Consider the following 25,723-nt stretch of genomic DNA (forward strand, 5'->3'; position numbering starts at 1 on the left):
TCCCGCCCCCACACCGCGAGGCCGAGCTCGACGGCATTGGAGCTGCGGCCATGACGGCGCGAGGGAGCGCGAGTCGCTTCCTGACCAGTGTCCTGCACAACGGGCTGGGTCGCTACGTGCAGCAGCTGCAGCGTCTCAGTTTTAGCCTCAGCCGTGACGCGCCCTCGTCGCGCGGCGCCAGGTGAGCCGGGGAAGGGCGCGGAGGTGCGACTCCAGGCCGAGGTTGCCCCGGGTCAGGGGTCACCTTGCTCACCCTTCTCCGGTCCCTCAGGGAGTTTGTGGAACGGGAGGTGACCGACTTCGCCCGCAGGAACCCCGGGGTCGTAATATACGTGAACCCGCGGCCGTGCTGCGTGCCCAGAGTAGTGGCCGAATACCGTGAGTGGGACCGGACGAGGGCTGGAGGGAGGCGTCGTGGGGCTCGGCCCGCTTGCCTGCCGCTCGTGTGACCCCTGACCCGCTTCCTCTTATCCCCGCCTCCCTTCGGCTAGTTAACGGGTCTGTGCGCGAGGAGAGCATCCACTGCAAGTCGGTCGAGGAGATCGCCACCCTGGTGCAGAAGCTGGCGGACCAGTCGGGCTTGGACGTGATCCGCATCCGCAAGCCCTTCCACACGGACAGCCCTAGCATCCAGGGCCAGTGGCATCCCTTCACCAACAAACCGACAACGCTAGGCGGGCTGCACCCTCGAGAGAGGTCCAGGATCCTGCCCCAGCCTAGCAGCTAACACAGTGAAGAGTTGCTCCACCTACTTCAGTCCCTGGATGTGGACTCTGCCCCCAGTAGAGCCCCAGTAGAGGTGGTTCTTCCTTCTGGTTTGGTTCACGGGAGACAGATGGAGCCCACCAAAGGGGAGCTGACGCCAAAGCTTTTGCTTGGGATAAAGAAGAGATGCCTGTTTCTTTTTGATGTCCACTGTTGGGGGCAGAGACTGTGAGTCTCCTAATTCTGATCCAGCTGACGTCTCTGAAACCCGAGAGTCTTCAGATTTTACTGGATCTTCATTTCTTAAATCCAGATTGATAATAGTGATCTCAAATCACAGTGAGAGGATTTAAGGCTGGCTTCTGAAGAGCCCCTTATGTCCTGTTTTTGCAGCCATTGACCAAGAGAGAGCTAGTACCTTATATCCTGCTGTGAGCATGGCATTGGGCTAGGCCCTTTATATCTGTGAATGTTTGTGTGTAGATTAGAAAATTGAAGTTAATAAACTTGTCAAGGTCACGCTTGAAGTCTGTTTCAAAATATGTGCATATTTAAACTATAATGCTATTGTTTGTCTTAACACCAGAAGCAAAATGAATAATAACTCTTCAGGATGGTTTAGTATCAAAGGCCATGTGATTAATCTAGGCTTGACCCTTGGAGAGAGTGATTCTCAGGCCAGCTGATAAATAGGCAGCATCTTCTAGGCTTAGCTAAAAATGAGGTGAGGGACGGGGGGAGATGGTGCGAAAGAGAGCCAGGAGATAAAAACCTAGAAACTGTTGTATGAATTCTTGAACTGTTGTAATTTTGTTTGTCATCCCCTTATCACCATGATCAATAAATAGTGAGAGCCTTTAAAAAAGGAATGTACCTGCCCAGGATAGTCAGGATGGAAGCTGAGGATCCCAATTTCCTCTGCAAATGGTTTTATGGGAAGCAAAGCCAACCCTGCAGCACCTTTACCATAGGCTCAGAAGCCTGTCCCCTGGTGATCAGGAGAAGACCAGTCTAGACCAAGCAGACCACTCATAGCTGTGGGGAAAGAGGGTATTTATTAACCAACAATGGGGGAGCCCAGCCTCCCCACTCTGTCACATGCCTCTCCCGCCTCCCTGGGTCGTGAGCGGGGGCATTCCTAAAGAATGGTAGCCGGTTTACAATAAATACATTCATTGTGGGGTAGAGGGGGGAGAGGTTGGGTGAAGGGCAGTAAAAATCCGTGGGACTCCACGTTCTCAGCTACAAAAATAACAGTCATCCTCACCCAAGGGGAATGGGGGAGCTCAGTCAGGTTTTGATTGTCCCATATGGGCCTGGAGACTTCAGAGGCCCCTGGACCCTGAAAGTGCCCTGGTGAGGTAGGACAGGGGTGGCAGCCAAGCATCCAAACTCCCAGCCTCTGTCCTTTGCATAGTTCCAAGAACGGGCTTCATGTGCCAGGTGAGACATCAGATCTCTTCTCCCCCTGCTCTGGTCTAGGGGTAGCAAATGTTTGGTCCCCAAAAGGGAGGCTGGCTCATTGAGTGCAGTGTTGGTCACCCATCCTAAGGAAGTGTCTGAGGACAGCTAAAAGGGAGAGAGCTCTTCCTCTGAAATGTTCATGGATCAAACCCAACAGACACAGGTCCAGTGCAGCAAGGGGAGGCTCAGAAGGTGCGTGTGAGTGGAAATGTAAGCACATGTGCATGAGGAAGACCATGCCTGGAACTGTGTCACTCTTGAGAGTGACTAAGGGGGTAAGGAGGCTGACTTACAAGGGCTGCACATTAAGGGAGAAGAGGGAATGATGCAGTAGTCTTACCTCCCCAGGCTGGCCTGTTCCCAAGCTCTTGCCAAAGAGGTCATCACACGGGGCTGGGACTACAGGAGAGAACTAGGTAGGATGGGATGTGGCAATTGGGAGGGTACCCAAAGTCCAGAAGAAGGGATGAAATAAGAATGCACCAGGAGGTGGGGGTGGGGGCCCTGCAGCCCAGCTGACAGACATTCTTCCACGTGCACACGTGAATGTTCACAGGGCTCAGGTGGTACTGGTGGCTGGCAGAGATCTTGTCTGTTTTCAGGACCATACAGCACATAGGGCCATGCAGAGGGTGGTGACATTGAGGCCATCTGGACCTGCAGAGCCCTGCCTGGGAGAAACAAGAAGGGTTTGAGCAGATGAATGGGGCAGGAGGATGGCATCCTCTCCTCCCAAGTGCTTAGGTTAAAAGGGGACAGGAGCTGGGTCTGGGTCTGCAGAGCCTGAGGGAGCACCTACCTCTGAGGAGCACCGGTTGGCCTGGGCTGCTCACAGATGGGTCCGTGGAGACTGAGAAGGGGGCTTTGGCTGGGCCTGACTCTGGCTAGCCCTACAGGGACATCAAAAAGTTGGGAGACGGGCCTGGAGTTGCGGGGATGAAGGTAGGGTGTCTGTGCTGGGGAGGCAGCAGCCCAGCCTGGGGCAGGCAGGCTGGTTTGGAAGAGCATTTGTCCTGGGAGGCTGGGCTCAGACAGAGCTCTCATCCAGGTGCTCCACAAGCTGTGTGTGCTTCCTCTTCTCCAGGATGCGGCTGAGCTCCTCTGCGAAGGAGCAGGGCCCTGCCGGCACTCCATTGTTGCTCTGTCTCAGGAGCACGTAGCTGTTGCCATTCATCCTGCGCAGCCGGCTGGGCAGTGCCACCAGCCCGTTGGTCAGCTCAGCTGGTGGTGGTGGGGGTGGCGGGGGTGGCGGGGCTAGGGCCCCCTCCCCGGGGATGATCTGGAGGCAGCCACCCTCCAGGCCCCCAGCCCCCTCCCCATCATCACCATCTTCCTCTCCAGGACACTGGCCTGACACTGTCTGCAGCTGCACAGCAGAGCCCCCTGCCCGGCCAGCCCGACACAGTGAGTATTTCTGTCGGTGTCCTTGTCCACCTCTCCGAAGACAGGCCACGTAGAAGAGGGAGGAAGCCAGGATAAGGCAGAGGCCACCAAGTGTAGCAATGGCTAACACATAGAGCAGCCGCATATCAGGTGCCAGTTGTGCTCCAGGCATTGCAGGGGCCTGTGGAGCAGGGGCAGGAGTGGCTGGCCGCACTGTGAGGCTGTAGGAGGCCAGCAGGGTGCGGAGGCCATTCTCTTCAGCATAGCAGCTGTAGTTGCCACTGTACTCAGGCTGTGTGTCTGTTACCAGCAGCCCATCCACACCCATGCGGTAGCCATCCTGCCCATCACTCAGGCCCATGCTCCCATTGAGCATCCACAAGGCCCGGGCCAGGTTGGATGGCTGGTCACAGGGCAATAGGACATCATCACCCCGGAGCACAGAACGGGTCTTCAGTGGTGGTGGTGGCCCTGGAGGGAGCGGGGGACAGGAGAAGTGGTCATTGCCTCCCTGTCCTGGGAAGGCATTGGAGATGGCAAGCCAGGTGGTTCACTGTTAGGTCCCCAGCACCAAGCACAGAATCTGGAATTACGGTGACAAGTGACTAAGCTCTCTGTGCTCGTGCTCCCACATAAGGTTCACATTGGCCCTTCTCAGTGGTTTCAATTCCTGACGTCTGCCAATGATTCCTCATTTCTACCTCCAACAAAGAGTTCTTTTCTGAGCATCAGATTTGAATATCTTCCACATGCTGGGCATCTCTTGGACATGTCACAGGAACTAAGGCCAAAATCTCCCTCCCAGCCTACACCAGGTATTTTTCTTGAATTGTCATCACCATGTATGGTGCTACCAGCCATTTCCCAGAAACCTGAGTTTCCCTTGGCTCTCTCTCCCCCTCACCTTTCTATCTAACCCTCACTAAGATTCTGCTTCCAGAATCTATCTCAGACCCGTTCACGTCTCTCCTTCCCTAACTGCTGGCCCCCATCTAATCCATTCTCCATGCAGCAGTGGGGTGACCTTTTGAAGCCTCAACACAGTCCCGCCCATTTCTCCAGCCTCTTCTCTTGTCGTTCAAACACCAAGCTTGCTCTGCCTGCTCTTCCCTCTACTTGGGTGTCATCCCCCTCCCCCATGCCCTCTATTTGCCCGGTTAACTTGGGGGAGAGAGCATAACAGTGATCAAAAGTGCAAACTCCAGGCAGCCTGCTTGGGCTCAGGTTCAAATTCAGACCCTACTGCTTAATAGCTGATTTAACTTTGGGTAGTTTACTTATTCTCTCTGTGCCCCAGCGAGATTGCCCCTCACAGAGATGGTAATAATGGCACTTTTCTCATAGGAATGATCTGAGAATAAATGAAATTGTTCATGTAAGTGTTTGGTCAGTGCTTGGTGCATGGTAAGTACTCGGTATATATTAGCTATGAGTATTATTATGATTATTGCTCTCGCTTCAGTTATCAGCTTGGTCATCTGATCTTCCTTGGGGCAAGCCCTTGTCATAGTTGTAATTATTCCTTTTGTAACAAAAACCAAAGAAAATAATTGTAATTAATTGGGGTTGTTTGATCATTTGATTGCCTGTGCACATATACTTGGCTGTAAGCTCCAGAAGTGACAAAAAACTTCACATCTTGAACCTGTTTCCTTATTTACAGTTTTTTTTTTTTTTTGCAACAAATATTTGTCGAGTACTTACTCTGTGCTGGGTCATTCTAGCTGAAAGCACAGACACAGCCATTCAGATACATACATGCACATACAAGTGGCATCAAATGGTAAAGAGGACAGGCTACGCAGCCAGACGCACACACATCCGTGACGTCACTTACCTGTGTCCCTGTTGCCCTCACAGCCTCGGTTTCCTCTCTCTATGTCCTGTATCAATGCTGTCCTGGAGACAGAAGATTGGGATTTATGAACAAGGAGAACTGGACTTCAGTTTCCCCAGTGGAAGGGTCAGTAAAGCTGTTACCAACAACTGGCCCCTACTCCCTGCAGCTGGCAGGCCCTCCTCCACCGCTCAGGCCCTGATCCCCTGGGCAAAGGGGACCCTCACACCCCACTATGGCCTCCCACCTGCTACCCTGGGACCTGTTGGCTCCGGTAGTGGTCACCACGCAGGCATGGGTGCTGGGGTCCCAGCCACAGTAGGGGTCCCGGGCCAGGATGCAGTCGTAGCAGGAGCAGTAGCGGGAGCAGCTGGACAGTGATAGCTGGATGACTCCACTAGGGGCCCCCACATAGAGGCTATGCTAGGAGCCAGAGAGGATAGCTGGTTGGCAACACCCCACTCCCACTTACAGACACACACGCACAGCCACTGCCCAGCCTCCCCACTCCCTCCACTTATTCTGGCAAGGCCGGAATATTGAGGGTCACGAGTCAGGGGCTACCTGCGTTGGAGAGATGACCAGGTTCTCCACAGACTGGGGCTCCTTGAACACCTGTGTCTCTTCAATAATGTGCATCCCAGAGCCCAGGACCACTGCCTTGTGGATCCAGCCATCAGCTGGTATGGGAATGGCAGAAGGTCAGACTCCAACAGTGGAATGTACTCTCAGCCCCCTGCAATAGCCTAATGGGAGCAGCTTGGAGTCATGAGGTCAGGGACAAGGATTCGGCCAGTAGCAGTGGGCCCTCTGGACACTGGGAACTCCAAGCTAGTCATGGCAAGAATTATTGGATTTAGAAGCATTAGTGACTAGGGTCAAATGTCACTGTGGTTGGTGACAGGAGTAAGCCATCACCAAGAGCTAGTTGGGAACTGGTAGTGAGTGTTCATTGAAGAATCAACATCAATGGTCATCAGGGTTTTGTGATCAGGGGTCATCCAGGGGGCTAGAGGTCAACAGGGATCAAGGACTCAGGCCAGCAGTCACCAAAGGGCTCAGGCCAGGGGTCAGAAGCACCTGTGCCCAGAAAGAGCAAGTCATAGGTGGGTCCAGCTGGCGTGGTGACAGGTGTCCCCGTGAGGTGTGTGTAGCGCACACTGCGCTTGAGCAGCAGGGGCCGTCCACGTGTGGGTACCACGGGCCGAGCCATCAGTGGGTGTAACTTCACAAAGTCCAGGACCAGAGATGGCAAGTCCTGGGATGAGTTGTAGCCTCGGCTGCGCAATGAATCTGTAATGCACTGTGGTGGGGGACAGGGTGGTGAACCTCAGGACTCTGCCACCTGCCCGTCCTCCCCACAAGGCTAGACCTCCTGCCCCTCTCAGGGGTCCTGTCTGCTCAGCACTGACCCCAGGCCTGGGCACTCACCGAGCCAGGCCGGGGCTCCGGCACCCCTCCCTCGTAGCGGCCCCAGCGTCGGACACCATCCTGGTATTCCATGTAGGGGCCTGCGAAGACAGCCTGCACCTCGGCCAGGTCGTAGCGGCAGATGGCTGAGGCCTCCAGGGTCTTCCTAGAGACGGGACATAGGGGAGGGGGCTGAGTCACACTGAATGGAGCCTGCCCACCTGCGTGGCCTGGAGCCCACTGTTACCCTGACCAATCCCTGCTCCAGGCCCACAGGGCCTCTCCTGAGGGTGAGCAGGCCACTGGATGTGCCTGAAGTTCTCTGTCTGCAGCCAGCCTCCCTCCAGTGGATCCTATCTCATCTTCACTGACCTCTGCTCCAGCCCCTATGCTGTCCCCGCTCCTCGCCTCCCCACTGTCCCTGCACTGACCACTGTGTGGTCAGCGTGAAGGCCGCATAGAAGTGTGTGCGGGCTGAGGTGTCAGCTTCCAGACTGCAGACACCACGTAGTGTCTCATACTGTGGAATGTGGCAGATGAGACGCGCCTTTAAGAAGGAGGTCCACTTCTTCTGCAGGATCTTCTTCCCTCCCAGGTCTCCCTGGGGAGGTAGGGGCATGGGGTCAGGGGCCAGGGTCAGAGGTTCAGCCTCTACACCCTGGCCCTGCCCTCAGTCCTCCTCACCTTGCACACACGGGCCACACGGGCCACACGGTGGCTGCTGCGGCTCTGAGCAAAGCTTCCAGAGCCCTCCTCAGCAGCACGCTCCATGAAGAAGTAGTAAACCTTGTCGTCGTCACCCACTGCACTGGCCTTACTCTCCCGCACCAGGACAGAGAACACAAACTCAGCATCTGTGGGTCAGGCAGTTCAGGTGGCTTCTGAGATAGGCTGGGATCTCCCCCAACCGCCCTCAACAACACACAGGAATAGACACGATCACCTGGGGATATGGGGATGGGATGGTCAACTGCCCAAGGGAGTAAAGATGAAGAAATAGTCCCCTGCCCCCCATCATCCTGTGGCTCGTCCTCCTAACCATTGAGCCAGTGCATTGGTGCCTCCTCAGTCCTCAGGGAGTGCGGGTGGCGGCTCCGGCGGATGTCAGGGATGCTCCGGAATTCATACCGAGTAGCTGTGTAGAGGCCTCCATCTGAGGCAGGGACATGCCAGCCATGAGAGACATATCACACAAAGCAAGACACATAACATATGGGTGGCAAGTCACAGCAACGAGATCCGTGTCCCACAAACAGCATGCTTGTGGATGAGGGGCTGATGTGGGGAGGAGGGCATGCTTACCAATGATGAGACCTGTGAAGCCACGGGCTGGGTCATAAGGACACTTCTCCTTCCCCTCCTCGAAGCTGGTTGGCAAGGTGAAGGCCTCAGCATCCTGGGGGAATGAAGGAAGGGCCAGAAGTCATTGATCCTGAGGATAGGCCAGGGTTGTTGCCAAAGGTCAGACCAGTCCAGGGTCAGGGACCAGCATACTCACAATGGCAGCACAGAGAGGCTGGAAGGCGTGAGTTCCGCAAGCGTAGAGGTGAGTGGCATTGAGGCGCTGCAGGAGTCGCACGTGGTTGAAGCACTCGGTCTGTGGGATAGGTGGGGGAGGGCTGTGAGCCCTGGGCCTCCTTAGAGACTGCTTCCGTTAGGCCAGCTTTGTGGTCTGGCTCTTGCCCCCACCCACGGGACAAATAGTTCTTTCCAAGAGCCTGGTGGGCTTTCTCACTGCCCAGAACACAGACTATTCCCTGGAACTCACTGTCCTTTGGTCTCCTGGGGGCATGACCCCTTTTCCCTTGGCTATCTCTTAGATTGCCTGACACACTTGGCTGGCTTCTCCTGCATCTTCTGTAGTCCCCTGCACCCCCCAGTTCAGGGGCTTCAAGGGCTCTCACCACCCTAAGATGCTTCTCTCTTACGTCTCCTCAGCACTGTCCCCCAGTCATGGAGCTCCCACACCTGCTTCGGGGTGGCACTACCAAATCTACCCCCAGGTTCCAGCCATTGCTCCACCTGACATCCCACAGACACGTCAAACTCATGCTGTCAGAAACCAGGCTCATCCCTTCCCCTCTCTCACCTGCGTCCTCCCTCTTAAAACTGTTCATCCAGTCTTTCCCACTTCATTTCATCAGTCCATCCCATCACTCAGTCCAGAAACCAGGCGTCATCTTTGCTGCTTCCCATTCCCTCACCCCCACATTCAGTCTCTCTCTGTGATTCTTTGTCCTACATGTTTCATGACTTGGTCTACTCCCCCTCCACTACCACCACCCTAGTCCAAATTACCACCATCACCTCTTCCCTGGGCAGCTATGCGACCACCTGGCAGCTCTCCCAACTCTCTGCCACTCTTTACAGAAACGATTTATTTATTCAGTGAATGAGGAATACATGCACACAGTGTAAAATCCTAAAGGTAGATAGAGATATGTTGTACACAGTCTCCTTTTTATCCTCGTTGCCTTCAAAGGAGACTGCTGTTACCATTGTCTGGATTTTCCTTCCAGAGAGATTCTACCAGTCAGCACTCTCTTGCAACCCACTTTCCAAGGCATATTTAAAAAATGTAAACCAGATCATGTCGCTGCTGTATTTAAAAACCCTTCAGTGACTCACCAGAGTCCTGAACATAGAGTCCCATATGCTCCTGGCCCTACATGATAGGGCCCTACCCCTTCCTCTGGCCTAATTCACCCTACTGGAGCCACACTGGCCTCCTCTGCCCATCAAATGCCCTAAGCTGCCACCCTCTTGACTTCTTTGCCTTGTTAATGATTTCTCCTCCTGCCTGTTACCCAGGGTTTGAGTCCATGCAGGCCTCTTTGTCTCATCCCACTCCCTCACCAGGTGCAGTACTTTGGCATCCATCCCTCCTCTCCACAGGCCTGCTCAGGCCTCCCTCCTCTGACCCATATGATGCCCCCAACCTCCTCACTGCCTTTCGTGCCTCCAGACTCACTCTATTTTAAGCCATCTAGTGCCTGGGACCAGATACATATTCTTATAATAGTATTTCCCCAAGATGTTTACATTAAAAAAACAGGGGAGCTGGGAGGGGGAATTCTGTGATCAAATAAGCAGGAAACCACAGGTAAAACTTACCTTTACTGAGGACTCCTCAAAGCCTTAAGGGTATTGCTGTGCATTGTGGGATTGAGCATGCAGCATTTCCCAAACTCATCTAACTATTAAACATCTCTTTTGAAAATTAATGCTCCTCAGAACATGCTTTGGGAAATGTTCTAAAGCCAAAGTGTGGTTTGGGACCAGCAGTGTCAGCTTCATCTGGCAGCTTGTTAGAATTGCAGAATCTCAGGCCCTTCCCCAGACCTACTGTGTTAGCATCTGCATTTATAATACACCCAGGTGATTCACTGCACATTAGAGACTCTCTAAAGTGTCAAATGGTGAGGGTGCCCATTGTCCTAGAATAAAATCCAAACCCCCAGCTGGGTGTTTACAGCGCTCCATAAACTGGGCTCCACCTGCCTCACCAGCCTCATTTTCTACCCATGTTATACTAAGAGGCAGCCTTTGATGGAATCTCCTGGAGATGCCTCTTTAAATGCAGCTGGCTCAACACCACCACAGACCCACTGAATCAGAATCTCCCGGCCAGTGGGCCTTGGGAATGTGTATTTTTAAAAAGCTCCCCAGGGATCTCCCTGGTGGTCCAGTGGTTAAGACTCTGTGCTTCTACTGCAGAGGGCGTGGGTTTGATCCCTGGTCGTGGCCAAGAAAAAAAAACCAAAGAAAAAAAAAAACAAACCAAAAAAAACCCCAACCTACTGTGTAAAAAGCTCTCAAGATGGATCTGTTACATAGCCAGACACAGGACCCCTGCAGACACCCTATTCTTTAGCCAGAAAGGGCTGACACTTCACTAATATACCTCCACGGAAAACTGGGTACTTGAGCTATTCCTTGACCAAAGCCTCATTTTTCTCATCTGTAAAATGGAGGATAATACTATTTCATAGGGTTATTTTAGAATTAAATGAGAAAATAGCTAAGTCATTACTTACTAGAGACTACTTATTGTTATCATGATTATTATTTGGGAGCCCAGAGGAGATGAAGATGCTGTCTCAGACCAAGCTAGTAGGTCACCAGATGTTTGGATTAAAAATACTGCTCCCAGGGCCTGCCACTCCAGTGGCACTTACAGTGCTTGTTGTGGCTGCTGCAACTGACTGGCTGATCTGTACCTCTCCATCTGTGTCCCCACCAACCCTGACATCCCCACTGAAAAGAAAGAGGAAAGGAGCTGGGGAGAGGGCGAACCACATACCTGGTTGTTTTTCCCTTTTTGATGACATTTGCTTTGCATCTCTGGGGAGGCCTCCCAGTGAATCTGGAGGGGGTGGTAAAGGGAATTGGCTGATGCATTGAACCCAATGCCTTTGCCTTTCCCCATTACCTGTGGGACAAGGTGATAGGACCCCAGGGCGGGGGTAAGTTTCAGGAAGAGTATTGGAGGTAAGGGAGACCTGGGCCAGGAAGGGCAGTGCTGTCTGACCAGGAGGCTATGGAATGCTGACAGGGTTTCCAGGAAGTTGAGGTCCCAAGGAGCTGGATGAAGCTGGAGACCCTCTGGTGGTCCAGGTTCCAGGGGCTGCTGACCTCTTTGTGAGTCCCGTCTCCTATGTTGTGGGCATTGAGAGAGAACAGGGCGCCTCGGGCTCCCACCAGCAGCCTTGCTGAGGCCTCCTCCAGCAGCAGCGTTGAGTAGTTCTGGGCTCGGCCCTTGAAGTGCTGGGTCCCGGAGAGCTCTGGGGAGAGGGGGAGCTATAAGCCCCGCTCTGGGGCTGCCTCCCCACGCCCAGCCCTGGCTCCTGCTGCCTTTCGAGGTTGGGGATGTCTAACCTTCGTAGGGGATGGTCATCCGTGGGGTGGCATCTAGTTCTCTGGATGGTCTCCGCAGCGAAGGTCCAGGGACTGCAGTTGCTGTGAGGAAGCTCAGGAGGAGGGGCCAGAGCCTTCCCCACATCTTCCTGGGGAGGCCCAGACCAACGAGACCCCCAAGGGGAGCCAGGGCCAGAGTTAAGGGGATGATGGGGAGAACAGTCACAGGGGTTAAGGTCCAGGTAGGTGACTTAGAAGGTCAGGAGTCATGGGGCCAGGGAGGGTCCTGGAATTGGGGAGACATGGAATCACAGGGTTGTGTGGCCATGGAATCCCAGGTAAGAGGTCAAGAGGAGGGATGGATTACACGCTGCCTGTCTGCATCAAATACAAATGGCATGATGAGAGGGAGTTGTGGGGTCACAGAGGGGTTGTAGGTCACTGATGGGGTCACCCTGCCCCGACAGCAGGGCCAGTCCTGGTTCTCTGAGGTCTGTTTTCTGAAGAAAAAAAACAGGAAAAAAGCCCTTTCATCTGTGTGTGGATAGAAAGTAGATAGCATTACCCTCAGACTTCAGGTGGTACCAAAGGGAGGAGGACCAGCATCTACGATACTCCCACAAGAGGATTGATTCAGCTATTCTGTCCCCCTTGCTGTTCTGATGCAGGAAGTTGGGTGGAACTTGTCCACTTTCAAGACCCTAGACTCCCCTCAACCCAAACCCAGGGTAACAGCCCTCCTCTGACCGAGTCAGAAGCTTGGCTAGGCCTCCATCTTGGTGGAGCTCGGGTTCCTAGGGAAGAGTGCCTTTTCCCAACAGGGAGACCCAACTCAGGCAGCAGCTGCCCCTGCCGCCTGCGGGGGTGCCTTATGCAGGAAGGCCTGGGCAGAGATGCTTAATGGGCCTTTTAAAATTTTGTCCTGTTTTCCCTTTGTTTCTTCTTTTCCCTGGCCTGAAAGCTCCCTCTGGAATTTCTCTTTAATTAGATATTTCTCCTCCTCGGCATTCCTCTACAAGGGGGTGCACATCTCTGCCCTGCCCATGCGAGTCTGTACTATACCCTCTGGCTAAGCATCCACACGTGCCCCTACTTGCAAACAGGCACTCACAGGCACCTCGGGTGTATCTGCCTCCCTCTGCTCTCCAGCCCCCGCCGCTGTACAGTTGTAATACCTGTACAGGAGCCTCTAGTGTACAAGGTCACTTAATTGAGACATGAGCAACATGTAAAAGGTGAACGATAGGATCCCTGAGCTCTTGGCCACCTCTCCTGGAACATCTTGGAGACTATCCCCACACCTGGACCCTCCCTCATGCCACCCAGCTGGGGGTGGGCTTGGGATAGGTGGCAGGTCTGATATGATCCCTGTAATAGGCCTGATCTCTGAAGTTCCTGAGGCTTGGCTGGGCTAGTTGTGGAGAAAAACCTGACCCACCCAATCTCATCAGACAAGGCCAGGGGGGCAACTGGCCTCTCCCTTTCCTTCCAGGTCAAATATTAACTATGTGGCCTTGAAGAGAGGGAAGGGACTGGGAACTGGCCAGAGGGAGAACAGGAATTTGGAGGGTTTTTTCAAGAGGTAAAGGTCACCACTGTGGTGGGCAGAGCCCAGAGAGGGGAGAATGGAGTATGAGTAGACTGAGGAGAGTGCCGGGCTCACAGAAGGGGCATGGGCCCCTGGTGCGGGGGCTGGGGCAGCAAGTGGCCCCAGGCAAACAGCGCATGCCCCACCTCTCACTGTGGAGGCACACCTGTTTTGAGCACACCTGTTTACCTTTGGGCCTCCTGTCTGCTTAGTGCAGAAGCGGGGGTGCGGGGGAGCCCTATGGCTAGGAGGGATCAGCCTCTAGAATTGGCAAGAGGAACACACCCCAGGTCAGAGGAGCCACTCAGAGTGTGGTGCATGGCACACTTACACAGGTTTAAATGAGTCACATATGTCCAGAGGAGGGTGATGTGCGTGCACATAGGTACACACACACATACATATTCATCAGAGGGCTGTGAGCATGTGTACTTGCAGGAGAGTCATGCACACACACATTCACAGGGAGGTTTGTGCACACATACATTCACCTAAAGGGCCTGCCACATGTTTATATCTACTTACATGTAAAGTTGTATTTACATGCCCATTTGTTCAGCAAGTCACCCAGCCTATGGGGTTAACAAGGAGGGTTATAAACCCACACGTGTCCCTATGAAGAACTGTACACCTATTCACAGGCGGGTCCTGCACATACACATGTACATGTAGGGACATGCACACAAACCCATTGATATAGTGGGTCAGGCACCGTCATGTTTGCAAAAGGATCAACTATATGCGTACGCACACAGTCCTCAAACACACAGTTACATTTACGCAGAGACAAGCATATGTACATACAGGGGTCCAGTTCTCACTGCAGGCTTGGAGTCTGCCAGCGTCCACTGGGGGTGAGATGCAGAGCAGAACCCTGCCTCCTTTCCCGAAAGTCCGAATTCTAAGGCCAGAATCCAAGTGTGTGTGTGTGTGTGTGTGTGTGTGTGTGTGTGTGTGTGTGTAGTGATGAGGGAAGCTTCTAACCTCTCATGCTCAAATAGGATGGGTGCATGGGTCAAGGCTGCTCTGTAAGGGAGGGAGGGGGCTACCTAACCCAGGCAGGAGGAGGCCCCTAGTTTTAGCAAAGTAAAGATGCAGTGGAATGTGTAACTTAGTCCTCCTCTACTCCCATGTATACTGCAGTTCTAGATATGGGAGTTGGGCAGGAGCTCTCAGCCCCCATTTAACTAGTTGGGAGGGAGGATGGGGCTAATGGGGGGGGGCGGAGCTGCCAACCCCCTCCCCCAGTGGCAACGAGGCTTCAAGGTCTCCAGTCCACATCCCACGCTCCACCCCCGGTTTCACAGCTTGGGTTCCTCCCCCAGGGCCAGCCCCCTGAACTCTGACCACCTTCCCTCTATTAGATCTTAGGGCGGAGGGAACTGAGGAGGGGGAGCCACCCCGCAAACAGGATCAGTGTAGGATGGGCAGGCTCTCGACCTTCATCCCAGATGTCCACCTGCCTAGTGTAGGTGGTATCTCCCTCTGCCCAGTAGGATGGCGTCCCCTCCTGGCCTGAGAGCCCCTCCCCCTCTACCCCCTCCCTCCTCCATCCCGGACAGCCCGCGGTTCTCTCCTCTCCTCAGGTCTAACCTCAGTCTCTACTGCTGCAGCTCGAGGACAAGCTCTCCTTCGATGCAGCCAGACGCTGGGAGACGTGACCCAGATCCCAGGGAACACTGTTCGCCACGCGGGCCCCCTCCCCACGCCAGTTCCCGACTCTGCGGTGGCGGGTCTGCGCCCAGCGCGGCCCGAGGCCCGGCCCGCGCCCCTCTAGAGCCTTTACGCGGGACCAGGGGACTTGGCGGTGAGGAAGGCCTGGCCTAGCTTGGCGGGTTTAGTAGACGTGGGAACGCCTGGCCTGGCCCCCGCCCCCAGGTTCGGGCACCGCCGCCGCCCGCACTCCACGCCTCTCTCACCTTTGCGCTCAGATCCCCGGCTATAGAGACGGCGGTGCGCGGCTCCACTGCCCCACAGCACCAGCCGCTGGAGGAAGGGGCCGCGGCCGGAGGAGGGGCGGGGTGGAGGCGGAGCCGGGGGGTGGGGCGGGAGCCTGGGAGGAGGGGCCAGGGAGGCGGGGCCAACAGGGTGGATTGCGGGGAAGGGCGCTCCCCACCCTACACTATAGGTCAGGGCTCACACACTGTCCTCGGGTGTCTGGCGTGCCCCGCCCCCTATGGCCGCGGTCCCGGTAACGCCCCCTGGTAGTGGCTTCACCACCCGTGCGCCCTCGAAAGGCTGATCCTACCTTCCCACCCCTCAGCTCTAGAACCCCTTGGACTTGACTGCTCCTAGGGATGTGCACACGTCTCCTCTTGGGGCTTAACTCTCCGAAGGCCCTCTGGCCAGTCCTCTAATCTGGAGCTCACTTCTTGTGCTCCTGCCACCTCCTTCTGCTCTCTGCCTAGGGCAGAGGGCCAGAGTAGGTGGAGACCAAGAGTTGGGGCAGCTCTCACCGCAGAAGTGTCTTGATTCCTAGCTCAAGGGTCTCCAGCCGCCTGCTCTTTCAGCTTGAGGTCTGAGGAGGTGAAGGGAGTCAGGCTTGGAGGGATGAAGTAACAGCTTGACCAGAAGTGCACACAGAAAATGCTGTTTTTCTGATTAAATAAGCCACAACCATTTGCACCTGTCCACTCAACCAAATCTTAGATGTAACTGGGGTTCACCTCCTCGGGGACTGGGTCACTCAGACACCTGCCTTCCCTTCCAGCTCATCTGGAATATCATTCTTACTCCACATCTTACAGTGAGCTCCTCCTAGGCAAATATCCTGCTCTGCCTAGGCTTAATCATCTTACCCAGCAACAATCTAGGAAGCCTCCTCAGAATCAATTCCCCAACTCTCTTAAACTCCCTTAAACTCAGCTTCCCACCACCGATTAAATCCCCCTCTAGGGTTTGAATCAAACCTGAGCTCTAGCCATGATCTGGCCTGATCCTCCCTCTCATCCGTGACAGTATCGATATGGGCCCAAGAATAAGACCAAAATGATGAGGGCCACAGGGTCATAGGTAATTGAGTATCACATGTGCCTAGGAATCTGAGCTCTGGAGGAGCAGGGGGTGGGGGAATAGGCAGATGAGCACTGGCCTGAGAGTGAACAGGATTAAAGTAGCTGCCATTATTTAATTGAAGGGACTCTGGGAAAGACATGTCATCCCTCTTCTCAGAATTCCCCAAAGCTCAGTTTGGCACTTCATAATATACAGTCTCGTAGTTTGTGCGGTTGTGTGTGACTGCAGACCGCTAGACAGCAGGGCCCACGTCACACTTCCACCACCCCAGCACTCTGTAAATAGGATGTGTGTGTATGTGGAGGGGGAGATAGCTGGGGAGAGATGTTTATATTAAAGTATACACACAGAATTCCCTGGTAGTCCAATGGTTAGGACTCTGCGCTTCCACTGCAGGGGGCATAGGTTTCATCCCTGATTGGGGAACTAAGATTCCAAAATAAGTAAATAAAATGTACACAAACTTTTACAAAGAGTGTCCAACTTCTTTTTTTTTTCATTGTAGCCTCATTCCACCCTGAGGGATTAATAGCCCTATTTTATAGACTGGAAAACAGGCTCTAAGGGGTTAAGCAATTTGCCTTGAAATTAGGACTGGAAAAGCCTGAGAAGAGGGAAGCAGGGTAAACCTGAAGGGGAATTGTCAGAGCAAAGGCAGAAGTGTGCAAGTTTGTGCACAGATGAGTGTTGGGGGAGTAGGCAGAGGGAAGGGGCATGAAAGAGGAAAGTGAGTTTGATTTGATGAGAAGGTTCCTAGTAGGAAACAGAAGGGAAAAGTCAGCAAGTAGTGCAGAAAAGACTACAGAAAAAAATCCTAAAAAAGAGCTGATGGATTGAGTAAGGAAGTCCAAGCTGGGAAGACCAGGAGAGACATGGCTATGAAAAATAAATCCGCAGTCCTTGTGGGAAAGTGGGTTGGGGGAAAGTGGAAGGCAGGAAGACTGCTAGCCCCACGGTACCAGACAGGAGAGAAATTAAACTGCAGGGGCCCAGTGGGCTAAGGGACACAGCTCCTCATATTCTCACAAAACTCAGTGCCAACCTCAGATACCTCAGGAGGTGGCAAGAAGGCCAAAGTGACTTGGTGGTCGGTTTGGCATCCCACTTGCGTACACTCTACAAGGCAAGGCTTTCTCCTCTAAGGTGCTCTGATGGCCGATTCAGAACCTCACACATTTTCAAATGAACAGAATGTACAAATCACAATGCTGAGTTCCAGCATGGCACTTGCTAAACTGTAGTTGGGCAGTTACTTCACTATCTCTGATAATATAGATTCAGACCAAATCCATTTCTCTCTGCTGTCCTCCCACTTCAATCTCTGAACTTAATGAAATCAGATGTAACAGCAATTAATGGAACTTTCTATAGGAAGCCCCTTCGACTGACAATACTCCTCTCTACAAATCAAGCTGATAAAATATGAATAAGGGGATAGTGACAGTGAAAGAGATTCAAAATCAAACCAAGAAGTTAATCCTAACCTAGCCATGAATCTGTATCCTGGGACATAGGAAGGTCGTTGAGTGGGTTGTTACTTACCCCTAAAGTCACTACCCTGGCTGCTTCATAGGGTGGCTATGAGAGGATCCCATTTGAAAACCTTCTGGTGTACTTCACAAACACCGAACACAAATATGGGTTTTATTTTTGCTAAGCTATTCTCCCCAACTCCGCTGTAAGAAAGTGGCAGAGGGCAGTGCTAGTTGTCCTCAGCCACCTACACACCAGCGTTTGGCGCCAGGCTTTGCACAGAGCAGTTACTCACTGTAGCAGAGATCCTAGGTGAAGGGGACAGGTATGAAATCCTGAAACTTGAGCAGAGGTTCTCTGAGGCAAGAGAACTCTGGCCTAGTCAAGTTGTCCTGTGCTTCCTGTTCCCTGTGGCAGCATTTCTGTTCCTATTTTGCCATCTCCAGCTCTGGTCTGCCCAGTACTCTCCCTTTAGGTGGTGTGATATTTATTTTGGCCACACATACAGCTGAGGTGCTTCTTCTGTAGGCACTGTCACCAGTGCAACAATGCTGTAGTCTCACTGTCCCACTGTGCCTCAGAAGCCTGTTTTGCCTGTTAAGTTTTCCTCCCAGCCAGTCGTCTTGGAGTCAGACCCAAAGCTGGGCCTTCGGGTTTGCCCTCTCTTGACTCTAGCCTGTGGAATGGTTAGCAAGGAAAAGGGAGTGTTAGGACATGTCCACAAATGATGGAAAATCACCACCCACCATCCTTTTCTCAGCTTTAGCATGCTGTGTTTAAAAAAAAAAAAATCACAATTTTTTGCCAGCTGAGACAGAGCTGGACAGAGCAGCTTCTGGAGGTCCCTGTATCAGACGGAATAAGCACACATACACTATAATTTTAAGAGATATGGTTTGCTCAGATGTCAGTGAACCCCGAAGTGCCAAGATCAATTTTGTCATCTGAGAAGAGCCTCAAAGTAGAGCTAAATAATAACAGCTATCATTTATTGAGTTCTTGCTATATGCCAGGCACTTTGCTAAGCACTTTTCATGAATTAGCTTATTTAGCCCTCACTAATCCTGAGGTAGACACTGTTATTATTCCTTTTAACAGATGAAGAAACTAAGGCTCAGAGGAGCTAAGTAACTTGCCAAAGATCACATGGCTGGTATGGTGAATCTGGGATCTGAGGTCAGGAGTAAGGGCAAGGTCAAGGCCCTTAACTTGTAAAGGCTGTACTGCCTGTCTCCCAGTAAGTACTTAAGGCAATTTCTCTGCTTTGTCTAGGCTGTTGCTCCCTACCCCTCCATCCCACATCTGGAGAAAAGTGCTCACAGCTGGGTTGGTCTCTCCCTAACCAGCCTGTCAGAAGGGAGAAAGAAATACTGGCATGGTTCTGGAACTCAAGCCTCTGGCAACCATGCCTAGCCCTTCTTTGAGCTCACAGTTTCTCCTGTGAGGAGGTCTCAACCTATGTCTCCTCTCAGCTGGCATATCCAGAGCTGTTACCTGCCTGGCAGGTTGGAAGTGGTCCTAAGCTCTGCCTCTGCACTGTATGACTTCCCCTTTCTTTGCCCTGAGCTCTAGAACAAGGGAGCCAGGCCAAGGGAATTCTTTTCCAGTCCCCTTTGCCTAATAACTGGAAATATTTTCACCTGGATTTCAGAAAGTAAGACTCATGAGAGCTGTTTGTGTTGTTTACCACCGAATCCTAAAAAGAGTGCTTAGCATGCAGTAGATACTCAACAGTTGTTGAATGGACATAGTGAATGAGGTAATCTAAAAATGAGATTACCAAATTCCTGACTGCAAAGTATGCAGCACATTATTAACTGGGTTATATAAAAGTGAACTATGTACAACTATGGCTTTATGTATTCCAGAAACAGGAAACATCAAGCTAAAAAACTGACTGGAGAATCCAATGCAAGAGGAAGAAATCAGTTTAAAAACTAGGTGGGGCAGGGGAAGAATCAGGACATTCCAGATACTTAACCATCCCCACTCCCAAACAAATATTACTAAACACATGTCCAAAGTGAAGAAAAAGCCATTTTAATGACAGACACATACATTCATAGGACTTAAAACAAGATGTAAATAGTATAAAATTTTAAAAAAAAGAGGAAAGAAAAAGGAAATCTGCATTTACTTGTAAACTTCATAAAAGCTGATTAACTGGCTGATAGGATTGCCCAGGGAAAACAAACACACAGATAAGGAGGTGCACCAACACTGTTAATGAATAAGAAATAACTGCAGATCATGCTCTACATGCCCAAGCCACCTGTACCCTAACTTGTCTCCTTAGAGACAAACCAGAACAGTCCTCCCCTAATTCTCCAACTCAGTCACTTGTTAATGGGTCACCTCTTAAGTTTTTGTTTTTTTAAATTTCAAAACTACTCTTGGTTTAAAGACTCCACACATTATTACTGGCCAGTCCCCACCAACTATACTTGTTTTGACAGAAATAAAAATACAAATGCTCCAACTGAGCCCGGATGACAACACACCATTTTCTTTTACATCTGGGGAGATTTTTGTGTAGTACAAAGCAAGCTATTGCTTGTACTTCAAAACAAAACCAAAATGCCAGCCTTCTAAAAGGTGACAAAGGCACCACTGCCCTCAGGAGATAGACAGAAAAGGTACAAATGCTGTTACTTTACTGCTACATAGATGCATTTTGTGCATGGAAAGCCTCTTCATTTAACATGATATAACCAACAGAATTCTATTTTAGGATAACAAGAAAAGCAGTTTAGAAAAGGCAAACAGTTACACACAGAAGCATAAACACTTAAAGTACCTTATTTTTCAGCTTGCAATAAGGGTAATAAGTTTGACATACATATCCAGAAAATTAGACAAGGTGATTTTTGGCATAGTAATTTTGCCAAACACACCACCACTCAGTGCAAGCTTTGTTTGCCAAGTCCAAAAAAGTGGCCTGACATTCTCTGTGCAATGAACATATTCTCCCCCACTACCATCCCATTCACTGGGCAACAGCAGCAGGAGGGAGACAAAGCATTGGGACTCAGAGGGAAAAGGATAATACTTAATTTGGGAGAAAAACCATGGGCTAATTGTGCTAAAGAGACTCACAAAAATTTTTGAGAACCCCAATGCAAATACTGGCTGGAATATGACCTGGAGACTAAAGACACCTACCAAAGTCATAAATACAACGGTCCAAACTGATGTTTGGCCATTGATTTTAAAGGGAACGATGAAGTATTTTTCTCTAATGGAGAAAGACAATTAAAAATAGAGACTTTTCTTACTGGAACTGCTAAATAAAAATGTATCAAAGTGGTTTTAAATTTGATGGGCAGTTATCTGTTGAAACTGCAATACAAAAGGGTCACTTAAAAAAAAAACCTGAATAACCCACTTGTCCCCCTGTCAATGTACACAATTAGAAAATATTTACACACTGTAATTACAAGCAATATAAGCAGTATTTTATACTTTGAGATATTGTACACTTTACACAATGCAAAATGAGAAAAATATGGACACTTATAAAATTACACACAAATAATGTATCTACAAAGTATTAAATTACAGAGAGTGAAAGCCCCCATTGTTGGGCAGATAGATGCCAGAGTTTCAAGCTTCTGTCAATATAACTCTTTGTATCTATCTCATTAACCATAAGTGGCATTTTCTAACAATACCCTTGAGAGGTAGTATCAAGATAATAATATTCTTACCAGTAAACTCAACACAGAATAAAACTTTTGTTGGTCTGACTCTTGAAGCCTCATTCAGCCCGGGTTCTTGGGAAATGGATTAACTTAGTCTTCCCTATAAAATCGCTAACTGCTCAATGCTTGACATGGGCTCAAAAGTTACTGATACTATTTTAAATGATAAATTTAAGATAAAATGGTTTTTACTCCTAAGCCTCAATTTAGAGGTAGAAAGCTATTTTTCAAAATTTATTTTCTCCCCTCTCAAACCATAAACATCAAGCCCAATTCCTTTCCCCTCCATCATCCTTCCCCCACAACTGGAGGAACCAGAGTGCTCAGGAGAGCAGTGTCATCCAAGTCAATACTGAAAGAAAGGAAAACAAAGCTGGCATTATCTTTCAAGAAACAAACCCTCCTAAAAGGGAAACTCAGTCAACAAAAGAATTTTTCAGTTAGCTAGTAAGAGGCTATTACTACCAAAGCCTTCAAAAGGCCCTTAGGCTAAGACCAGCATGTGCACTTCTACTAACCCTCCACCATTTAAACCAAAGGATGGCTTTCCAGTGTTTAAGAATTTAGAGCAGCTGTGTTTTTCAAGTGCAACAAATTTAAAATACAAGCACACATGCGCACACACAAATACACACGCGTGCGTAGTGTACCAAAGAATAAATGCCATTCAGGTCTCTGCCAAGGTTATATACTCATGAAAGTAAGGTTTTTGGAAACTTGTCCAGATCTTTAAGCTTTTACAATATAGACTTCTGTAATATGGCTACAAAGGGCCAGAATTCTAAGATTTAGCCAAGATTCTAAAATTTAACCAGTATTAAAAATATACATATATATGCACTTAAAGAAAATCCAAAACAAACTGCATATGTATGTTTTGGAATAAAAACAGAGCCACTATTTTATAGCTTAAACTCTTCCCCTTAAGGGGATCTGACAATATACCAAACTTCTGTTTCTCAATTGTTTGTTTCGATGTATTTTAAAAACCCAACAGATTTATAATCTTGAATAGCCAAGAAAAATGCATGGATTAAAACCCGCCAGTGGCTTACAGGAGTAACAGAAGAGATTTATCCTTTCTATTAGTAAACTCAGTTCTAAGCGTTCCCTTTGAGTCGTAAAATAACCAAGATGGAAAATTAAACCAAAGTGGAACTTGATCTTGGTTTCCATGTCCATCTCCTCAAGTTCATCCAAACCCTTTCTTACATCCTTTCTGTGATTATCCAAGTGCCGCAAATACAATCCAAACAAACAAAAAAGGTTAACTGTAACAGGGGAAGGTTAGACATGCAACTATTAGCTGCTTCCACCCCTCCCCTCTTGTTATGGGATTCTGCTCTTTTAAAAGGCTGGTTGCCTTTTTAAGCAGATCGCATTTCGTATCTGCTTCAGAAATGGCAATTTCTTCATTACCAGCTTCATACTAGATATTCAAGTAGCACATTTGCTGAACATTTTCTTAGCCTTCCACTGGGTTCTGTACTACTTTCTACTCCTTTAGGAAAGGCTCTTATTGAATTTCTCTTGGTTCATAATTTTGCTGCTGCTCCTGTTAAGAATCTGGTACCCAGAAGTCATGAAGCTGCCCCTAGAAAAGGAAAGGGGGAAAAAAACAGAATAAAGGAAAATCAGATTATGAATTAATCCTTATAAAACCACTAATCATCAGACAATGGGCTTTGATAATGAAACTAATAAAGTCTTGATATTATGCATTGCTCTGAAAATTTACAGTAATCAGATTCAAGTTTCACATTTTGTAGTCTAAAAATTTTTAAAAAGTATAAATAAGTACAAGATGTTTTCCTCAGTAACACACACATGTGGAGGGACATATTTTAAAAGATTAAGTAAAACGTTAAGCTGACTTTTTAAATATTTATTTATTTATTTATTTGGCAGTGCCAAATAGTTGCGGCATGTGGGATCTTTTTTAGTCGTGGCATGCGGGATCTAGTTCCCTGACCAGGGATCAAACCTGGAGCCCCTGCATTGGGAGTGCGGAGTCTTAACCACTGGACCACCAGGGAAGTCCCTGTTAAGCTGATTAATATAAAGTTTTGGTATTAAATTCTTTTCTGTTTTAATGTTACATCAACAAAAATGGCAGGCCTAAAAAAAGAGTCTGAGATTAAAAACTAAAACAAGAACAACAAAACATTACCTTAAGATTTCTCAAAGACTTCTCTATCTTATGAAGAACACCAACAGCAAAAGAGTCAAAGTGTCATACACAGTGAGACTGCTTTTCTTAACTAATCTGCAGTGTTCCTGCTACTTTTATATAAAATATAAGCAACTTCTAGGCCCTATCTAATGAAACTATGGTCCCCAGATCAGCAGCATTGGCATCAGTCTGAGAACCTGTTAGGAATGCAGAATATCTCAGGCTATACTCCAGATCTATTAAGTCAAAATCCGTATTTCAACAAGTTCCTTATTGAAGCCTATGTACATTAAAATTTGAGAAGCAGGGAATTCCCTGGTAGTCCAGCAGTTAGGCCTCTGTGCTTTCACTGCCGAGGGCACAGGTTCAATCCCTGGCCTGGGAACTAAGATCTCATAAGCCACATGGCGTGGCCAAATTAAAAATAAATAAATAAAATTTGAGAAGCATTTTAGACATCCCATATTAACTGGTTTGTAAATAAGCAGGATGGCAAACTTAATATCAGGTGTTTAAACAATGCCCTTCTTAAGGAAAGTCTCCTTAGATATAACACCAAAACCCTAAGTGACAAAAGAAAAAAAAGATAAAACTTAACTTCATCACAACGAAAAACTTCTGTTCTACAAATAATATCATCAAAACAATAAAAGACAACACACAGAATGGGAGAAAATATTTGCAAGTTATATACCTAATGAGGGACTTGTATTTAGAACACATGGAAAATTCTTACAATTAGAAAATTTAAAAATGGGCAAAGGATTTGAACAGACATTTCTTCAAAGAAGCTATATGAGTGGCCAATAAACACATAAAAAGATGCTCAACATCATTAGTTATTAGGGAAATGCAAATTAAAATCACAATGACATTCCATGTCCAACCCCCTACTATGACTATATCAAAAAGACAGAAAATAACAAGTGTTGGCAAGAATGTGGAGAAATTAGAAACCTCATACATTCTGGTGGGAATGTAAAACAGTGAAGCCACTTTGGAAAACAGTCTGGCAGTTCCTCAAAACATTTAACACAGAATTACTATATGATCCAACAATCCCACTCCCAGGTATATGCCCAAAATGTTTTCATTTGAAATCATACATTTACACCAAAACCTATATACAAATGTTCATGGAAGCATTATTCATAACAGCCAGGAAGTGGAAACAACTCAGATGTCCATTTAACAAGCAGATATATAAAATGTGATATATCCATATAATGAAATATTATTTATCAATAGAAAGGACATACAACACGCTACAATATGGATTAACGTAACATTATGTTACATAAAAGAAGCCAGTCATAAAAGACTACATCATATATGATTCCATGTGTATGAAATATTTAAAAAATGGCAACTCTATACAGACAGAAAGTGGATTAGTGGTTGCCTAGGGCGTGGAGTTGGGATGGGAGTGCAGGTGGTTGGGAATGAGAAGTGACTGCTAATGGGTATGTGATCTCTTTTTGGAGTGACAAAAATGTTCTAAAGTTAGATTGTGGTGATGATTGCACAACTCTGTGCATATACTAAAAAATACTGTACACTTTGGGTGAAATGAATGATATGTGACTTTTATCTTAATAAAGATATTAAGAAAAATACTCCATGTGAAATAACCTCCATTTGATGAAATGTAACATTTTAAAATGGGGTCAAACACCTTTGGAAATAATTTAATGAATATAAGAGCAAACAAAAATTTAAAAACATATATAAAATATTATACTGTGGTTTTCAGTTCATTTTAGTATACCTAGAAGCAAGTGCTCTGTCATGCTTTTTTTGAACAGTATGAAGAAATAACATTTAGCAAAACTACTGAGAATAAATGAAACTGTTTAATAAAACGACACCTGAGTAGGCCGACAGTTCTGGATTATTTCCTGCCATTTTCCGTGTATCCTGGCAACCAAGTCTTTTACCTTAAAAATATCAAGAAGGGGAAAAGGGATCAGAGCAAAACAATTTAATGCTTGATACAAAAGACCTGATAGCTGTGACAGACCCACACCCAACAACTCAATGTGGTTTCTGTTAAGAAAGAGGGAATAAATTCCTCAACTTCTGGAGGGACTTTCAAGTCATAGTGATTACTAAGACCT

The 25,723-nt window shown here is 48.8% G+C and overlaps 3 protein-coding genes across 7 annotated transcripts in view; 1 reads left to right on the top strand and 2 right to left on the bottom strand.

Annotated features, from left to right (window-relative positions):
• Positions 1-4: 4 nt before the first annotated feature.
• Positions 5-1,224, top strand: MRPL43 (mitochondrial ribosomal protein L43). The gene is made up of 3 exons (XM_059052456.2): positions 5-181; positions 272-378; positions 492-1,224. The coding sequence occupies exons 1-3, from the start codon at positions 51-53 to the stop codon at positions 725-727; spliced, it is 474 nt and encodes a 157-aa protein (XP_058908439.1). The 5' UTR covers positions 5-50; the 3' UTR covers positions 728-1,224.
• A 517-nt stretch (positions 1,225-1,741) lies between these two features.
• Positions 1,742-15,286, bottom strand: SEMA4G (semaphorin 4G). Of its 4 annotated transcripts, none has more exons than XM_067024865.1 (16): positions 15,164-15,286; positions 11,678-12,156; positions 11,435-11,583; positions 11,103-11,165; positions 8,298-8,396; positions 8,102-8,195; positions 7,839-7,952; positions 7,484-7,653; positions 7,231-7,400; positions 6,821-6,965; positions 6,470-6,692; positions 5,954-6,069; positions 5,652-5,812; positions 5,390-5,451; positions 2,969-4,023; positions 1,742-2,840 (listed from the first exon to the last, which is right to left on the bottom strand). In XM_067024865.1, the coding sequence occupies exons 2-15, from the start codon at positions 11,799-11,801 to the stop codon at positions 3,197-3,199; spliced, it is 2,517 nt and encodes an 838-aa protein (XP_066880966.1). In that variant the 5' UTR covers positions 11,802-12,156; positions 15,164-15,286; the 3' UTR covers positions 1,742-2,840; positions 2,969-3,196. The 4 variants fall into 4 exon arrangements, with proteins under 4 accessions (XP_066880966.1, XP_058908434.1, XP_066880968.1 ...); XM_059052451.2 differs by having other exon boundaries at positions 5,637-5,812; XM_067024867.1 differs by lacking the exons at positions 11,678-12,156; positions 15,164-15,286 and having other exon boundaries at positions 11,302-11,454.
• A 4,464-nt stretch (positions 15,287-19,750) lies between these two features.
• The window catches only part of SLF2 (SMC5-SMC6 complex localization factor 2), a 41,233-nt gene continuing 35,260 nt past the window's right edge, over positions 19,751-25,723 (bottom strand). The window contains exons 19-20 of one of the 2 annotated variants that reach the window (XM_059052444.2): positions 25,475-25,543; positions 19,751-23,027 (exon numbers count right to left, since the gene is read on the bottom strand). In XM_059052444.2, the coding sequence (XP_058908427.1) occupies positions 22,992-23,027; positions 25,475-25,543 (105 nt within the window). In that variant the 3' untranslated portion in view covers positions 19,751-22,991. The remainder of the gene's footprint in view (positions 23,028-25,474; positions 25,544-25,723) is intronic. The other variant, XM_059052443.2, reaches the window with a different exon arrangement.

The sequence above is a fragment of the Kogia breviceps genome, chromosome 2 (assembly GCF_026419965.1).
Source record: "Kogia breviceps isolate mKogBre1 chromosome 2, mKogBre1 haplotype 1, whole genome shotgun sequence".
NCBI lineage: Eukaryota > Metazoa > Chordata > Mammalia > Artiodactyla > Physeteridae > Kogia > Kogia breviceps.

What these genes read in the sequence shown, in the direction of transcription:
- MRPL43 (XM_059052456.2), top strand. Translation starts at nt 51, where the DNA reads ATGACGGCGCGAGGGAGCGCGAGTCGCTTCCTGACCAGTGTCCTGCAC. An exon ending in CCCTCGTCGCGCGGCGCCAG is followed by an intron (nt 182 to 271) that starts GTGAGCCGGGGA and finishes CCGGTCCCTCAG; the next exon opens with GGAGTTTGTGGAACGGGAGG. An exon ending in CAGAGTAGTGGCCGAATACC is followed by an intron (nt 379 to 491) that starts GTGAGTGGGACC and finishes CCCTTCGGCTAG; the next exon opens with TTAACGGGTCTGTGCGCGAG.
- SEMA4G (XM_059052451.2), bottom strand. Translation starts at nt 11,801, where the DNA reads ATGTGGGGAAGGCTCTGGCCCCTCCTCCTGAGCTTCCTCACAGCAACT. An exon ending in TTCACGCTGACCACACAGTG is followed by an intron (nt 6,966 to 7,230) that starts GTCAGTGCAGGG and finishes TCCCGTCTCTAG; the next exon opens with GAAGACCCTGGAGGCCTCAG. An exon ending in TGGTCATCTCTCCAACGCAG is followed by an intron (nt 5,813 to 5,953) that starts GTAGCCCCTGAC and finishes TCTGGCTCCTAG; the next exon opens with CATAGCCTCTATGTGGGGGC.